Source organism: Anolis sagrei, chromosome 8 (genome assembly GCF_037176765.1).
Source record: "Anolis sagrei isolate rAnoSag1 chromosome 8, rAnoSag1.mat, whole genome shotgun sequence".
NCBI lineage: Eukaryota > Metazoa > Chordata > Lepidosauria > Squamata > Dactyloidae > Anolis > Anolis sagrei.
Genome location: NC_090028.1, coordinates 43,946,391 through 43,965,489, shown reverse-complemented (window position 1 = coordinate 43,965,489; position 19,099 = coordinate 43,946,391). Strand labels below are relative to the sequence as shown.

The 19,099-nt window shown below is 45.6% G+C and overlaps 1 protein-coding gene across 2 annotated transcripts in view; it reads left to right on the top strand.

Annotated features, from left to right (window-relative positions):
* The first annotated feature begins 578 nt into the window (after positions 1–578).
* Positions 579–19,099, top strand: part of ACD (ACD shelterin complex subunit and telomerase recruitment factor) — a 31,992-nt gene continuing 13,471 nt past the window's right edge. For both annotated transcript variants that reach the window (XM_060787804.2, XM_060787803.2), the window contains exons 1-5: positions 579–695; positions 6,259–6,382; positions 6,707–6,831; positions 8,998–9,088; positions 17,985–18,067. In XM_060787804.2, the coding sequence (XP_060643787.2) occupies positions 658–695; positions 6,259–6,382; positions 6,707–6,831; positions 8,998–9,088; positions 17,985–18,067 (461 nt within the window). In that variant the 5' untranslated portion in view covers positions 579–657. The remainder of the gene's footprint in view (positions 696–6,258; positions 6,383–6,706; positions 6,832–8,997; positions 9,089–17,984; positions 18,068–19,099) is intronic.

The following is a 19,099-nucleotide window of genomic DNA, read 5'->3' as shown; positions in this document are numbered from 1 at the left end:
GCACAAATACTCAATATGCCCAAATGTGAACACTGGTGGAGTCTGGAGAAAATAGACCTTGACTTTTGGGAATTGTAGTTGCTGGGATTTATAGTTCACTACAATCAAAGAACATTCTGATCTCCACCAACGATAGAATTGGCTCAAACTTCCCACATGGAATCCCCATGACCATCAGAAAATACTATGTTTTCTGATGGTCTTTGGCGACCCCTCCGACAACCCTTCACGACCACCCCCCCCCCCAGGGGTCCCGACCCCCAGGTTGAGAAACACTGCTCTAGACCATGGCCATATAGCCCGAAAAAACCTACAACGACTCATTATTATTATTATTATTATTATCATCATCATCATCATCATCATCATCATCATCATCATCATCATCATCATCATCACCGTCCTAGGAATGCACAGCTTGAATGTGCCAATGTGTATTCCCAGGGCCGCCCAGCAGGTGTCCCTCTTGCCTCTGGCCTTCTGCCTTCTTGACTCAATTCAGGGCGATGGGCGTTTGGGAGCCTGGGCCCCTCCCTCCCTCTCTCTCCCGCGTAGGCGGGGCTTCGAATACAAACAAGAGCGCGTCACTTCCGCTCCCCACGCCACACTGGGCAGCCGTTCCTTCCCTAAAGCTCCCTCCCTCCCTCCTCCTGCAGCATGGACCCCGCGGCATCCCAGAGCCGGACAGGCGAGAGGTCAGTTTCCCAAAGGACGATGATGGGCGCGTCTCCGCGGAGGAACAGATGCGCTTTGACACCGCTTCGAAGTGCCCTGGCTGCAGGCTCGGGAGTCCCGGGACTGGTAAAGTTTGGGAGAAGCCTCTCTCCCCACGACTGCAGAGGGGAAGGAAGGAAGGAAGGAAGGAAGGAAGGAAGGAAGGAAGGAAGGAAGGAAGGAAGGAAGGAAGGAAGGAAGCGGTGTCAAACTGCATCAGTTCTACAGTGGAGACAGGGATCCAATGGTAGCCAAGCCCTTTCCCCGGGCGGGCGGGACCCCTTCTCTCTGAACTCTTTCTCGTGTGGGTGTGTGTGTGTGTGTGTGTGTGGGGGGGGGGGTGGTTGTCTCCTTTCGAGAGCCTTTCTCCTTGGGTGGCTGAAGTGGGTGGCAGAGGGTTCCATCGGCTTCCAGGAAGGTCCCATTGACTCCAGTGAGCATAGAACACGGCTTCTTGGACTGCCTTTCTGTGTCTCCCTCTGTCTTTGCCAAGCACGAAAAAATAGGACCGGGGGGGGGGGGTCCCCTCAAACTCTCTTTCATCTTTCCCACCAAACTCACCCATCTATCTTCTTTCTATAGCAATAAAAATGTTTGTGGGATGAACATAACTCCAAAACCACTGGGTGAATTGACACCCGATTTGGACACAAGACCCCACTCAGGCCAGGGAGTGACCATCACTCAGAAAAACACTGGGAAACACATTAGAAGGGACTTTAAAAACAAACAAAAATTACATGACAACGCATGCACAAACCCACACACACACACACATATATGCAACCACATATACACAAATATATACGCACACATATATATGCACACAATACATATACACAGACTGGGCCACAGCAACGTGTGGCAGAGGATAGCTAGTCTCATATACATATGCATATCCTTTCAAGATTACCTGGCTTGGTTTTGCCCAGAGAAGCTGTTTTCGTGTACAGCCTCTTAACCTTGCTGCTTTTCTCAGAGGCTGTCGTTTTTACTCTTTCCAAGTGCCTGTCAATTTATGGCCACCCCATTAACCAGCCTCATCTACACTGCCCCTATATCCCAGGATCCCAGATTATTTCCTTATCCCAGATTATCTGGCACCCCCTGTTTGGACATCAGCCAGTACATCAATGACTTAAATCAAGACATAGTTTTCTAAGATCTGCAGAGACACTCGCTGGAACACCCCAGCAAGCGAGAGTCCAAAAGTGGCAGGCTCAAACCCAGAACCTCAACCCATGGCTGATACCCAATGAGAGACTCCCCCCTGGGCACACAGAAGAAGATGGGGCAACTTGGAAGGCGCTGAACAGACTGCGCTCCTGCACCACGAGATGCAGAGCCAACCTTCAGAAATGGGGCTACAAAGTGGAATCCTCGACATGCGAGTGTGGAGAGGAGCAAACCACTGACCACCTGCTGCAATGCACCCTGAGCCCTGCCACACGATGCACAAGGGAGGAACTTCTTATACCACACCAGAGGCACTCCAAGGGGCCAGATACTGCTCAAAGAACATTTAGTAGAATGCCAAGTTTGCAAACTTTTTTGTGTTTTTGAATGCATTACAACTGTTCACTTCTGACACAATAAATAAATCTGGCAGTGGAGACTCCTATAATCCAGTTTAAAGCAGATAATCTGGGATCAGATCCTGGGATATAGGGCAGTGTAGAAAGGACAACTTCGATTTTGCAAGTTCCTCAGTCTGAAATGTAGCCTTCAGCATCTGGTTTTTGTTAGCAATCTCCCACCCAAGAAGTAAAAAAAAGGTAAAGGTAGTCCCCTGACTTTAAGTCCAGTCATGTCTGACTCTGGGGTGTGGTGCTCATCTCCATTTCTAAGCCGAAGAGCCAGCGTTGTCCGTAGACACCTCCAAGGTCATGTGGCCACTGGCATGACTGCATGGAGCGCCGTTACCTTCCCGCCGGAGCAGTACCTATTGATCTACTCACATTCGCATGTTTTTGAACTGCTAGGTTGGCAGAAGCTAGGGCTGACAGAGGAAGCTCACGCCGCTCCCCGGAATCGAACCTGCGACCTTTCGATCAACAAGCTCAGCAGCTCAGTGCTTTAACCCACTGCGCCACCGGAGGCTCCACCCAAGAAGTAGCCAGGGTTAAATTCAAAGATCTGATGAGATCTGGAGTCTTTAAGGCGGGCATGGCAAACTTCAGCCCTCCAGTTGTTTTGGACTTCAACTGAGAATGGTGGAAGTTGAAGTCCAAAACATCTGGAGGGCTGAAGTTTGCCCGTGCCTTGCTTTAAGGCTGTGGTTCTCAACCTGTGCGTCCCCAGATGTTTTGGCCTTCAACTCCCAGAAATCCTAACAGCTGGTAAACTGGTTGGGATTTCTGGGAGTATTAGGCCAAAACACCTGGGGACCCACAGGTTGGGAACCACTGCTTTAAGGTATCCACTTCATATTTCAGAGCTCTTGAAGTGACACCAAAAGTATAGGTTTTCCTTCTTGTCCCACTCAGAGGACCAGTTTCCACAAAGGGTTGTTGTGAGCAAGACCATTGTAATGATAAGCCATGTACTCTTGTATGTAGAAATGAGGCTGCTGTTACCGGTATGATAAGGTCTGTGCGATCTCTGCCTTGGGCATGTCCATACAAGTTTCTGGATTCACTTTGGGAGAGAACTTGATCCTTTCAGCGAGTCTCACCAGGGCCCTCCCACTGAAGCAAGCGACGAGATGCTCTGCAATTGGGAGAAAATCAGTCAGTTCACACTAACGATAACACAAAAGTAATATTTCTATTTATTAAAAAATCTGTATGGGTTTCCTTTACATAATAACAACTTACAACAATATCAAAAATTATCTCAAAATATATTTTTTAGCTTTTGTTGAGGCAAGATTTTCATTAATGTCAATAAAATCAACTTGCTTAGCTAAATGGTTTTCAGTGAACAGAATTGCCAGGTGATTAAATCACTCTTGACTAGATGGGCTTCTTTGCCATGTCTTCAATGAATTTGCCAGCCTGCGAAACACTCCTCTGGCTAAATAAACAGTACAGGCAATTCCCTGTGTTACGAACATTCAATTTCGCATCTATGGTAGGCATCCTCAGAGGTTTGTTCAGAGGTCTGTCTTGTTTGTTACTTGGGGACTGCCTTTAACTAATAACTTACAAAACAGTTTCATGGCAAGGCAGATATTGGCAAGTGTACCTTGCAAGGGTATATTTGCATTCAGAAGTCTAATTAGGCTTCTTTCAGTGCTGGAAACTGTTTTGTGAATAGGATGAACGTTTTCATGCAGGAAGTGTTCTGACAGATCTTTACATGCTTTGGGGCATGTGTTGTCCATCAGCATAAAGAATGGGAATGCTGATAAATCACAAAAAAGCAAGGATGATAAGAGAACAATGTAATGTGCTTAATAAAATACTCTATTTATTTGAATCTAATGCTCAACTTTTTTGGCTAAATTGCCAAAATTAGGGTGTGCATTAGATTTGCATCATGTGGTCATCTTAGTGCTGAGCCAAAGCAAAAAGGGAAGCTTCTTCAGGAGTGTCTGGAGCTCCCGTTTGAGGGACATCGCCTCTAATTTAACTGTCCTGGATCAATGCTTTGTAATCCTGGGATTTGTAGTTTGGTGGGGCATCAGCATTCTTTGGCAGAGAAGACCTTGTAAAACTACATGATTTCATATCATTGATCCCGGGCATTCTACAGCATAGATGCACCCCAAGGTTTTTTTCCCCTCTTTCTGAAAGCTTTGGTGTTTCAACACTTTTGTTTTTAGAGAAGGAAATCTTAAGTATGAAGCAATTGTAATGAGCACCTTTTGGAGCACACCTTTTGCCACTGCGCATTACATTTGGCAGCAAATACTTTTTTTGGTTTCAGGGTTTTGAAAATTGAGGTGCACATTAAATTCGATGGCGCATTAGACTTGAATAAATATGTGTAATTAATTTTAGAAAGATTGATAAAATCAAAGTCAGTGTTTAATAAAGTCCCTTTTTGTTTTGTGTTCATCTTACTTGTCTGGCCACACTTATTATCCCAATTATTATTATTATTATTATTATTATTATTATTATTTGAACATATATGCCGCCACTCCCCTGGGGCTCGGAGCGGCTTACAAGAATGGCTAAAATCTAACAAAATTTAAAAGCAATTTAAAACAATTTAAAAACAATAATATCAAACATTAAAAGCCTGTCGAAACAGGTATGTCTTACATGCCCTGCAGAAAGCTGGTAAGTCCCGCAAGGCACGGACTTCAGGTGGCAGAGTATTCCAGAGTGATGGTGCCACTGCTGTGAAGGCTCTGCGCCTGGTTGCCGTTAGACGCAAGGTCTTGACACTGGGGACTTCCAATAGATCTTGGTCCTCAGAACGGAGGGATCTCTGGGGTTGGTAGGGGGTGAGGTGGTCCCTCAGGTACATCGGCCCCAGACCATGCAAGGCATAATCAATCCCAGGTCCCCAGGCTAGAGCCCCTTAAGGTACCATGGGTCCCACAATATGAATTATGAACCAAGACAACACAGCAAGCTTAGATTTCAGAAAGGAGCAATATTACTGGGTGATATTTTGTATCACATTGGAGGAGCTTTTGCTTCTTTTATTACAGTATTGTTTTGCCGCAGTCTGGATTCTGACACAAGAAAGCAACTTCTTGGGAGCCTGTTGTTCAAATCTATTGAGTCATCGTGAAAGCTACTTCTAGATTATATGGCCCTCCAAACATTGATGGAATCTAGGATTTGGTTTGCATTGCCAATGAAAGAGAATGCTGGGAGTTTCCGTTCAATGGATCTGGGGAGGAGGGGGGGGCTAAATTAATCCCAACCCAGCTCTACGTGCTGGCAGTTCACGGAAAGATCACAATAGAACCTGACATGATGCGAAACACAAATGTGACCGTATATTGTAGTTCAGTTTTTAAATTGCTTATTTTATAATATTCATATTGATCATTGATGGTTTCGGTATGTTGTCTGTATGATATTAAGATGTTGTAAGCCACTTTGAGTCTCGTGAGGGAGAGAAGCGGGATATAAATAAAGATTTATTATTATTATATTATGGTATCTTATGTAGTCTTGTAAGATGCTGTAACATAATAATAATATATCTTATTATTATTAGTATCTTATGTAGTCTTGTGGAATCCCCGGTGGTGCAGTGAGTTAAATTGCTGAGCTGCTGAACTTGCTAACCAAAAGGTCGCAGGTTTGAATCAGGGGAGCGGCAAGAGCTCCCGCTGTTAGCCCCAGCTACTGCCAACCTAGCAGTTCGAAAAATGCAAATGTGAGTAGATCAATATGTACCACTTTGGCGGAAAGGTAACAGTGCTCCATGCAGTCATGCCAGTGGCCATATGACCTTGGGATGTCTGTGGACAATGCCGGCTCTTTGGCTTAGAAATGGAGATGAGCACCAACTCCCAGAGTTGGACACGACTGGACTTAATGTCAGGGGAAAACCTTGACCTTTATGTAGTCTTGTATTATATTCCAGTTCTGTCTTTTCTGCAATACCTTGACTTCGCCGAAACTTTGTTTCTAGTTTGGATAGTGAGGACAGCCAGACAAAGAGGCCGACCAACCTGGAACCGTGGATTGTGAATCTCCTGCTCGACTATGAAAAGCCTGACGCCAAAGAAGATGAACAATATGGGCATGTCCAGAAGGTGAGCTAGCACACTTTTTCCTCAGCAGGAATGCATAGGGATTCCCCCTTTATCCAAGGAGTCAAGGACAGAAAAGGACACAAAATTGAAAGGAAATGCTAATTTAGATGGGCTGGAGGGAAAAAAAAGAACCAAGGAAAAAATGCTCCTCTGGGCACTGACCAGAAGAACGGGTCTTGAGGCCAAAGAGGGAGGAGTCGGGAAAGTCTGTTTGTTTCATCTATCATGAGACCTTATTTTTCATCCTGTCTTTGAATTATGTGGATTCCTCTTCTTACCAATTTAGAGAATGTCTAATTGTATTGTATACAAATTCCCCACTAGGTTTTGAATGATGCGAAAGATCTAAATCTGGATGGAAAATGTCCAGCAGCTGTTCTGCGCATCGCAGATGGACACCACTATATTCGAGCAGCTGTTGCTGATAATGCTCTTCAGGCGACACCACTGTAAGGTTTGAGCTTTGCTTTGTGTTCTAGATAAGATAGAAATAATAAATTCTGGCACTGTTGTGTACTTGGGAAATTGGTAACATTTAGCATTTGTCTAAACATGTTTCATAAGGCAACCTGCAGACATATCAGTGATCTCAGATATCTTCTCCCTGAGGATAAGTTAAGGGAAAATACTTTCTACAAGAACTACCGACACTTGTGTGGTCTTTGCAACCCTTTCCCCACTCCCCACCCTCATGGTTTCCTATCCGATCCTTTTTGTTGTCAATCCATTCCTTTAGGCTTCACACAAATCTTACCATTTGCCAAAATATACCATCCTGTGCTTTTCCAATTCTGGCCAAATAGCTTAACCATTGGTTCATCCCATTGAATCCAAGGTCTGCCCAAGGGACGCTTATGGTCTCTTGGTATCCAGTTCATTAGTTGACATGTCCATCGGTTGTCTCTTCTTTGTGCTGTATGCCCTGCCCGTCTTCTTTTTGCCTCATAGATTTCATTGACCCCGTCACGTACCCTGGTCCTTTGACACAGCTCTTATTGCTGACTTTATCTTTTATTGTCACGCCACACGTCCTTCTTTCCATTGTTCTTTGAGCCAATTTTTCCTCCTCTAACTTGGTTGTTGCCCATGTTTCAGATGCATATAACATTGCCGGTAAAACTGTTGTGTTGAAGATATCTGCCCTGACCTTCATTGGCAGCTTATCATCTGTTAGCACCTGTATAATTTACCTAAGTAAAAGATTCAGTTTGGTTGTGACTTGTCAACCCAGCAACTGGATGAAAGCGAGCTTGCCTTTAGGTCTTGTTTGTGTTTTATTTGTGCGTTATACTTATCAGTCTATGTTTTTTAAAAAAATATTGCAAACTTATGAAGGCCATACCACCCAAACCTTTACGTTTATGCAGACCAACCATCCTTGATAGAAGGATGTTTCAAAGTGTATTGAAATAAAATTTAGTCTCTACCTAAAACGTATCCATTGTTGTTCTGTATCAGATCAAAGGCCTATATATTCTGGACAGCCAACTAGGTGCTTTTGGGAAGCCCGCAAATACAGTATGAGTATAATTTCACCCTCTATTTATTTGTTTATTTATTTATTTACTGCACTTATATACCGCCCCTCTCAGCCCGAAGGCGACTCAGGGCGGTTCACAATTGGCAACAATTTGATGCCTCCACAACTATAAAATGCAAGTTAAAAACAGATTATAAAAAACAATTAAAACGTTAACATATAGTATGAAAAACAAACAAAGCCATAAAACACAATCTTCAAAGTCTCCTTACTAAAATCATGATCCAAGTGCATCGTCAGTCGTTCCGAATTCATCTTTATCTAATTGTGTTGCATTGGCGAAAGCTTGCTCAAAGAGCCACGTTTTAACCTTCTTACTTAATTCGTGTCAAGAAGAATACTGGAGGGAGTGAATTGTCCAAGAGACTAATAGCTATTGATAGCTCAGCACTTCACTTTCTGAAAGGCCAAAGAAATGGAAAATGGTCGGGGACTTAGTAGGCTGAAATTCAGGGAAATTGCATAAGTTATGCTCATTTAATGGTCTTTTAAGGTGCTCGTGCAAACCTACAGATGGAGTAGAAATGTGTAGAAGATTTATCTTATGATGTACACATATTCCATAACAGTATTGTATGAATTTGAAAAATACTGTTGGTTGTTAATAGAGAATCGGGATGAAATAAACCTGTGCATGATAGCATTATTTTATTACTGGTACTTTAAAAGTTGATTGATTTCTTGAAACTCTGTAATAAATAGGTGGTTTTTGTACAAGAAAGAGTTGCTGAAGATTATGAGCCATTTCTACAAGGGTCTCAAAGGAAAAACATTGCCTTTTTGTGAATAACTTCATTAGCTGAGTAGGAAGTGAATGATTAGTGGCACAAAATAAGAAGATCAAGAAAAACTGTAATCTGGACGTAGCCATGATTAAAAGTTGTCTGAGAACTAGACAAAATAACAAAATTGCTTAATGAAAACTTGCATGGATGTTCCTATTTTGATGCGATTGCTAATGAGTTTTCAAAACAGATATATTTATAAATGAGTTAATTGTCCTCTTTTCATAATTATGTGTGCTGTTGATGACTTACAGTTGAAGTACCATTCATTTTCTCTCTCTGACTCTTAGCTGTCAATCACTGTCTGGATATTCCAGTATTGTTGGCCAGTTCATCGTGCTGAAGAAGTATAGGGTGTGTTTTAGAAAGGCAACTAAAGTGGTAAGGCATACCTTTTTAATGATATGCTTTTGTGCACAACTGCATGTATTCTGTTACTTCAGTAATGTGCCTTGATGATCTTAAATATTTAATAGGCAACTGGGCATTCAGGATAGTTTGGAGAATGAGTAGCTGGTCAACTGGATGGTACTGGAACTGTGGAAGGGCAGCGTTGATTTATTGGAGGGAGCAGGCTTGTTTTCTGCTGCCCTGGACGCAATGAAACAATGGCTTCAAACTACAGAAAAGGAGATTCCACCTGAACATTAGGAAGAACTTCATGAGAGCTGTTTAGCAGTGGAACTCTCTGCCCCGGAGTGTGGTGGAGATTCCTTCTTTGGAGGCTTTTAAACAGAGGCTGCATGGCCATCTGTCAGGGGTGCTTTTGAATGCAATTTTCCTGCTTCATGGCAGAATGGGGTTGGTCTGGATGGACCACGAGGTCTCTTACAACTCTAGGATTCTATGATTCTGTCTGTTGGAGAGATAGAAGAAACATGAAATTCTCTGGGCAGGACAAATTCTACTATTGATTTTCTGTCTCTTAACACAGTCTCTCCTTTTAAAATCCTGTATGCAATGTATCCACAATGGGTTTTTTTGGTGATGTGGGTTTAGCCCCATGTTAGCCGCTCTGAGTCCCTTCGGGGAGATGGAAGTGGGGTACGAATAACATTATTATCATTGTTGTTGTTGTTGTTGTTGTTGTTGTTGGAATGAACTTCATTAGTTTAGGTAAAAGAGGACTTTGGAGATGTGTATCACTGATTCCTATGATATATGTGTCTTTATGACCACTGAATGCATTATATATTTCATTGCTAGCTATATATATATATATATATATATATATATATATATATATATATTTATTTATTTACTTGGCTTATATACCGTTGTATCTCAAGCCCGAAGGCGACTCACAGCGGTTCACAAACAGTAAAAACAGTAGAAACAGCAGTGGTTCCATACAACATGTAACAATTGACTTAACACATTATCCATAAATTACCAATAAGCAATTACAGTGCACAATTATTACAAAAAACAACCGTACCCAATCTTCTCATCATCCAAGCGTAGTCCAGGTTTGTCGTCCATTGTTCCATTCCTATGTTCCATTACCAGATTGCACTAAATTACTCAAACGCCTGCACAAACATCCAGGTCTTCACCTTTTTGCGGAATACCATTAGAGATGGTGCTAGTCTAATGTCCGTAGGAAGGGCGTTCCACAGCCGAGGAGCCACCACCGAGAAGGCCCTATCTCTCGTCCCCGCCAGCCGAGCTTGAGAAGCAGGCGGGATCGTAGGTTCATGGTGGGTTCATAGGCAGAGATGCGGTCAGATAGGTAGCTTGGGCCGGAACCGTTTAGGGCTTTAAAGGCCAACGCCAGCACTTTGAATTCAGCCCGGTAGCAGATCGGTAGGCAGTGGAGTTGGCGCAACAGGGGGGTTGTGTGCTCCCTGCGCTCCGCTCCTGTTAACATCATGGCTGCCGAGCGTTGGACTAGTTGGAGCTTCCGAGCTGTCTTCAAAGGCAACCCCACATAGATTGCGTTGCAGTAGTCTAAACGGGATGTAACCAGAGCGTGGACTACCGTGGCCAAGTCAGACTTCCCAAGGTACAGGCGCAGCTGGCGCACAAGCCTTAGCTGTGCAAATGCTCCCCTGGTCACCGCCGAAACCTGGGGTTCCAGGCTCAGCGATGAGTCCAGGGTCACACCCAAGCTGCGAACCTGCGTCTTCAGGGGGAGTGCAACCCCGTCCAACACAGGCTGTAACCCTATGCCCTGTTCGGCCTTGCCACTGACCAGGAGGACCTCTGTCTTGTCTGGATTCAATTTCAATTTGTTCGCCCTCATCCAGACCATCACAGCGGCCAAGCACCGGTTCAGGACCTGGACAGCCTTCTAAGATATATTTTCATGGCTATTCCTTGGCCACGGTGGTCCATGCTTTTGTGACATCAAGGATAGACTGCTGCAACATGCTCTAAGTGGAGTTGCCTTTGAACAGTGTTCGGAAGCTTAAAGTGGTCTAACGGGTGGCAGTCACATTTCTAACTGGGGCAGTGTATAGGGAACATACAACTCCCTTGTTACACCAGCTCCACTGGCTGCCAGTCTGCAAAATTCAAAGTAATGGCTTTAGCCCATAAAGCCTAAACAGTTCTGGCCCAGCTTACCTGTCCCAATGTATCTCCTTCCATGATCCACCTTAGAGATTAAGATCTTCTGGGGACACTCTGCTCTCGGTCCTGCCTCTTTTGCAGGCACGACTGGTGGGGATGAGAGACGGGGCCTTCTCAGTGGTGGCCCCTCGGCTGTGGAACTCCCTCCCGAGTGAAATTCGAGCATCCCTTTCTCTCCTGACCTTCAGGAAGAAAGTAGAAATGTGATGTGACCAAACTTTCGGTCAGCAAAGCGCTTAGTGCAATAAGATAATAAGGAATAGTGAATGGACCAATGGAATGACTACGGACTTGATTTTGGATGGCGTGGTTTTAATAACTGATTTTAAATTGTGTTGTTTATCGGTGGGTTTTTAATATAAGTGTTATTATATTGTTGATGTTTAATTTTCTATACTTTGTGGCTAAATGTTCTTTTATGTTTATGTTTTAATTTGGTTAGGTTAATGTATAGTTATATGTTATTGTCTTGCTATTATCTTTCAGTTTTCACATGTATGTACGGCATCGAATTTTGCCTTTATAATGTTGGAAACTGCTTTGAGTTCCCTCAGGGGGAGAAAAGCGGGATATAAATGGAGCAAGCAAATAAATAAATAGATTCCTTTAAGATAAAATGGGAATCCATTTTGGCAACCTATCCCCTCAGGACAGCATAAATATCCACATGCGGATTTAGGCTACAATGAGCCTTATGCTGCCCTCTGACTGACTGTAAAACTTAAGTGGTTGAGGGGGAAAAGGAAAGGCCTGAAGTTGTTGGGAATGGTGGGAGTTGGAGTCCAAAACACCTGAAGGGAGGGAGGGCCCAAGTTTGCCCAGGCCTGGTTACCCTCCATTAAGCGGCTGAGGGGGGAAAGGAAAGGGCCTGAGGCTTTTTGGAATGGTGGGAGTTGGAATCCAAAACACCTGGAGGGAGGGAAGGCCTAAGTTGGCACAGGCGTGGTTGACACTGTTAGGGATTGTGGGAGTTGGAGTCCAAAACACCTGGAGGGAGGGAAGGCCTAAGTTGGCACAGGCGTGGTTGACACTGTTAGGGATTGTGGGAGTTGGAATCCAAAACACCTGGAGGGAGGGAAGGCCTAAGTTGGCACAGGCGTGGTTGACACTGTTAGGGATTGTGGGAGTTGGAGTCCAAAACACCTGGAGGGAAGGCTCAAGTTTGTCTAGGCCTGGTTACCTTCCATTGAGCGGCTGAGGGGGAAAGGAAGGGGCCTGGGGTTGTTGGGAATGGTGGGAGTTGGAGTCCAAACACACGAAGGGCCCAGGTTTGCCCATGCCTGGTTACCCTCCATTAAGCAGCTGAGGGGGAAAAGGAAGGGGCCTGAGGATGTTAGGAATGGTGGGAGTTGGAGTCCAAAACACATGAAGGGAAGGCCCAGGTTTGCCCATGCCTGGTTATCCTCCATTAAGTGGCTGAGGGGGAAAGGAAGGGGCCTGAGGCAGTGAAGGAATGGTGGGAGTTGGAGTCAAAAACACATAAAGGGAAGGCCCAGGTTTGCCCAGTCCTGGTTACCCTCCATTAAACGGCTGAGGGGGAAAACGACGGGGTCTGAGGCTGTTGGGAATGGTGGGAGTTGGAGTCCAAAACACCTGGAGGGAGGGAAGGCCTAAGTTGGCCCAGGAGTAATTGACACTGTTAGGGATTGTGGGAGTTGGAGTCCAAAACACATGAAGGGGAGGCCCAAATTTGTCTAGGCCTGGTTACCCTCCATTGTTTGTATTGTCCGGTCTGTATTGTCTTGACTTATTGTACACTGTTCTTTTTGTTGCTGTTCACCGCCCCGAGTCGCCCTCGGGCTGAGAGGGGCGGTCAATAAATGCAAATAATAAATAAATAAATAAATAAATAAATAAATAAATTAAGCGGCTGAGGGGGAAAGGAAAGGGCTTGCGGCAGTTAAGGAATGGTGGGAGTTGGAGTCCAAAACACCTGAAGGGAAGGCCCAGGTTTGCCCATGCCTGGTTACCCTCCATTAAGCGGCTGAGGGGGGAAAAGGAAAGGGCTTGCGGCAATTAGGAATGGTGGGAGTTGGAGTCCAAAACAGCACAAGGGAGGGCCCAAGTTTGCCCAGTCCTGGTTACCCTCCATTAAACGGCTGAGGGGAAAAAGGAGGGGTCCTGAGGCAGTTAGGAATGGTGGGAGTTGGAGTCCAAAACACCTGGAGGGAGGGAAGGCCTAAGTTGGCCCAGGAGTAATTGACACTGTTAGGGATTGTGGGAGTTGGAGTCCAAAACACCTGGAGGGAGGGCCCAAGTTTGCCCAGTCCTGGTTACCCTCCATTAAGCAGCTGAAGGGGAAAAGGAAAGGGCTTGAGGCAGTTAGGAATGGTGGGAGTTGGAGTCCAAAACACCTGGAGGGAGGGCCCAAGTTTGCTCAGGCCTCCATTAAACGGCTGAGGGGGAAAAGGAAGGGTCCTGAGGCTGTTGGGAGTTGGAGTCCAAAGCACCTGAAGGGAGGGAAGGCCCAAGTTGGCCCAGGCCTGCGATAAATCCTTCACCGCTACATTCTCTCCCATTTGTACTGTCCAAATTCCATCTTCCCAAGATGGAGACCACCTTCCTGCCATATAGGTGTTGATGACAAAGAACTTCTCACAGAAAATAAAAAATACTTCAGGATTAATATGGTTGAATCCAAACAAAAATGGGTCGTGCACAGTCAGGCAGGCGAACGTGTTAGTTGTGGTTCCCCCTCTGTTCTGATGTGTCTCTAGTTCTTTCCTTCTCCATATAAGACCTTGACATTTTTGGTTAATCCTGAAGAATACATGAACCAAAATGAATTCCTTTCCTGGCTTAGCCTGCCTTGCTTCTCAGAAAAGGCAGCCATGTTGAGGAAAGGAAAGGGCACGCTTCAACCTGTTCCCTTTTCTCGGTGAGATCTGTGCTCTGGAAGGAAAGGGGAATTCAAGAGCGGTCTTTTGTCAAAGGAGAGGAAATATATACACGAAGACCTTCTTATTCTTCCTGACCGAAATAGCCTTGCTCTCTGCTCAAAACCGACGAGAAATCCTGTCAGGAATGGCCCCCAATGTCTCAAACACCTCAGTTCATGGAATCCGCGTGAACCCCTGAAACGAGGAAGTAATTTAACCACAAAATGGTTTTTAAAAAGGAATAGCAGGGAATGATTTTTGTATGATTCCCTTCCATCCTGCCATTGATCAAAAGGGCACGTAACGGGCTAAACGTTCAAATGAACCGTGAGAGAAAATGGCTCCCCAAGGCTTCCTGATGGGCTTCATGGCCCAGGTTTCACAGCCCTAAATTCCCCCAATTTTCCAACTTTCTTGACCCAGAGAGAGAGTGTTTTCACAAGAAAAGGCTGTCACGTATCATTTTCTCAAAAGAGAGAGTTTTAGGCCTTGTGTTGAGCTTTCCTTATTAAAGATACAGGCATTCCAGATTCGAGCAAACGCCTCAGCTCACATTGTGGAAGAATCCTAGAATCCAAGAGTTGGGAGAGACCTCCTGGGCCATCATCCAGTCCAACCCCATTCTGCCAAGAAGCAGGAATATTGCATTCAAAGCACCCCTGACAGATGGCCATCCAGCCTCTGTTTAAGAGCCTCCAAAGAAGGAGCCTCCACCATACTCCCTCTGGGGTAGAGAGTTCCACTACTGAACATAGAATCCTAGAGTGGGAAGAGACCTCCTGGGCCGTCATCCAGTCCCACCCCATTCTGCCAAGAAGCAGGAATATTGCATTCAAATCACCCCCGACAGATGGCCATCCAGCCTCTGTTTAAAAGCCTCCAAAGAAGGAGCCTCCACCACACTCCCTCCAGGGCAGAGAGTTCCACTGCTGAACGGCTCTCACAGTCAGGAAGTTCATCCACCCATGGATAGCATAGGGAAGGGTTAACCTATAGAATCCTAGAGTTGGGAGAGAGCTCCTGGGCCATCCTCCAGTCCAACCCCATTCTGCCAAGAAGCAGGAATATTGCTTTCAAATCACCCCTGACAGATGGCCATCCAGCCTCTGCTTAAAAGTCTCCAAAGAAGGAGCCTCCACCACACTCCCTCCGGGGCAGAGAGTTCCACCGCTGAACGGCTCTCACAGTCAGGAAGCTAATCTTAGAGTTGGAAGAGACCTCGTGGGCCATCATCCAGTTCAACGCCATTCTGCCAAGAAGCAGGAATTTTGCATTCAAAGCACCCACGACAGATGGCCATCCAGCCTCTAAATAATAATAATAATAATAATAATAATAATAATAATAATAATAATAATAATAGAGTTGGAAGAGACCTCATGGGCCATCCTCCAGTCCCACCCCATCCTGCCAAGAAGCAGGAATATTGCATTCAAATCACCCCTGACAGATGGCCATCCAGCCTCTGCTTAAAAGCCTCCAAAGAAGGAGCCTCCACCACACTCCCTCCGGAGAAGGCAGAGAGTTCCACTGCTGAACGGCTCTCACAGTCAGGAAGTTCTTCCTCATGTTCAGATGGAATCTCCTCTCTTGTAGTTTGAAGCCATTCCTCCATTGCGTCCTAGTCTCCAGGGAAGCAGAAAGGAAGCTTGCTCCCTCCTCCTCCCTGTGGCTTCCTCTCACATATTTATCCATTTTTCACTCTCTCTATGAGTGAAAAATGAACAACCCCCCCCCCCCCCCCCAACTGCTCACAATCCTAGTGAGTCAACAAGTCCATGTCCCAGGTCAGAAAACAACCCCAAAAAAGCAGGCCCAAGCCTTCGTAAGATTTCCCGCCATTTGTGTGAGGAATGGCCGCCATTCAGGGTTCTGTCAAACACCTGAGCTCACATTATCTTTATGGAAGAAAAACTCTATATTAGTGAAAAACGAACAAAAGGTCTCCAAACTTTTCACAATTGTAGCGAGTCAATGAATCCATGTCTTGGGTCACAAAAGAACCCAAAGAAAGCAGGCCCAAGCCTTTGTAAGATTTCCCGCCATTTGTGCGAGGAATGGCCGCCATTCAGGGCTCTATCAAACGCCTCAGCTCACATTATCTTTATGGAAGAAAATACTCTATGAGTGAAAAGTGAATAACCCCCCCCCCCCAACTGCTCACAATCCTAGTGAGTCAATGAATCCATGTCCCAGGTCAGAAAGGAACCCAAAGAAAGCAGGCCCAAGCCTTTGTAAGATTTCCCACCATTTGTGTGAGGAATGGCCGCCATGTTGGCCTCAAAGGCCTGGTGCCTGGGCTCCTCTCTCTCGCCACAATCTTCCTCTTTCTATCATACCCATTAGGAATTGAGAGAAATCTACCCCTCTGAAGGGAAATTCGCTCCTGGAAGAGCTGTTATTGTGAGGAAAAGGGGTTTCCACTGAAGCTTTCTCAACAATTCTGGTTTCTACCACCAGCCAAATTGGTTAATATCCAATTCTCTCAAGGACAGAAAGTGCAGTGAAACGTCCTGCAACAGAGCAAACATCACAGGGGTGTTAAACTTTCTTTGTGTGGTCCAAATCTCTATATGTGTGTGTGTGTATCTTAAGGACAAATAATAATAATAATAATAATAATAATAATAATAATAATAATAATAATCCTTTATTTAAACCAATGGGATTTTGGCCTGCATCAATAGGAGCCTAGTGTCTAGATCTAAGGAAGTCATGCTCCCCATGCTCTATTCTGCCTTGGTTAGACCACACCTGGAATATTGTGTCCAATTCTGGGTGCCACAATTCAAGAGAGATATTGACAAGCTGGAATGTGTCCAGAGGAGGGCGACTCAAATGATCAAGGGTCTGGAGAACAAGCCCTATGAGGAGCGGCTTAAGGACCCTGGCATGTTTAGCCTGAAGAAGAGAAGGCTGAGAGGAGACATGATGAGAGCCATGTATACATATGTGAGAGGAAGCCACAGGGAGGAGGAGGGAGCAAGCTTGTTTTCTGCTTCCTTGGAGACTAGGACGCGGAACAATGGCTTCAAACTACAAGAGAGGAGATTCCATCTGAACATGAGGAAGAACTTCCTGACTGTGAGAGCCGTTCAGCAGTGGAACTCTCTGCCCCGGAGGGAGTGTGGTGGAGGCTCCTTCTTTGGAAGCTTTTAAGCAGAGGCTGGATGGCCATCTGTCAGGGGTGATTTGAATGCAATATTCCTGCTTCTTGGCAGAATGGGGTTGGACTGGATGGCCCATGAGGGCTCTTCCAACTCTTTGATTCTATGATTCTATGAAACCCCGCTAACATCTCCCGAAGGACTCGGTGCGGCTTACAAGAGGCCGAGGCCCAACACATCAATAAGACAACAGCATAACAAATACAACAATAAATAAACTCATAAAACAAAGCAATAAACATTAAAACAATAGCAATAAACAAGCAATAAACATTAGACAATAACACCACGACACATTTATTATTTATTTATTTATTTCGAGGTTTTATATACCGACCCTCTCACCTTCAAAGAGGGATTCGGACCGGTTCACAACATGTGTTAACATACAAAAAATATACAATAACAACACAATGCCACTTCATTACATGATTAAAACTAAGGCCGGGCCAAATGTAATGATTAAAATGTTAAAATGCTGAGCATGACAGGTGAGATGGATGGAACCGACAGAACCTGTCTTGTTCATAACTTGGGGACTGCTTTCATGCTTTCATGCTTTTGCGTCAACCTTGAGGAGAATGGGGTTTGTTTTATTTGGAAGGGATGCATGATGCAGGCACAAGATCTCTAACTGTGCCTTTGTTTCACTTTTAGGAGGATTGTGAATTCTACCTCGCCCTCAGTTGTTTCCAGGTGGCAGCCATGAGAAGAAGGCAGGAAATGAATCAGCGGGACTGGTGAGACTTTTTCCGATCTCCCTTATACATAGTCTCTCTTCTTCTCTCTTTATGACACAAAGCAGGCAGGTAGATACCCATACACACATCTATAGTTTGGGGGGGGGGGGGAGGAAAAAGGCCTTTCAAATAAATTTATATCATATTTTACTGAAATGAGAAATCTACACCACAGGGCAGGTCGGCGCTGCTTCTGTTATTGGATCTCACAGCAGCATTTGACACAGCCGACCACCATCTTTTGACCCACCACCGCCTTGCTGTTGCTGGAGTCAGGGGGAGAGCTTTAGAGTGGCCATCCTCCTTTCTTCACAACCGTGGACAGCGAGTGGAGAGGGGAGGCCTGGTCTCCGAGAGGTCCCCTCTCTCTCTCTTGTGGGGTTCCTCCTCAGGGGGCCATTCTCTCCCCTCTCTTGTTTCACATCTCTATGCGACCACTTGCTCAGCTGGTTCGAGGTTTTGGGCTGGAGTGTGACCAGTACACCAATGACACTCAGCTGGTGCTGAAGATGGAAGGCCGACCGGACTCTGTACCCGATTGTTTCCATCAGTGCCTCGAGGCCGTGACTGGATGGCTGCGTGCCAGCAGGTTGAGGGTGAACCCAGCAAAGACGGAGATCCTATGGCTGGGTCAACCGGGCAGTGGGGACATCCAGCTGCCTACCCTGGATGGCGAGGCGCTACGCCCATCATCGTTGGTCAAGAGCCTGGGAGTCCTTGTGGACCCTCTGCTGACGATGGAGGCCCAGGTCTCCGCCATGAGCAGAACTGCCTTCTTTCTTTCCCCTGCGGCAGGCTGGACGGCTGGCCCCCTCCCTGTCCAGGGACGACCTGGCTACGGTGATCCAGGCTACGGTCACCTCAAGACTGGACTACTGTAACGCCCTCTACATTGGCCTTCCTCTGTCGGTGATCCGGAAGCTCAAGTTGGTGCAAAATGCAGCTGCTCGGCTTCTTGCGGGAATTCCGATGAGATGCCACATCACCCCAATCTGACTGCAGCTGCACTGGTTACCCATTGAGCACCGGATC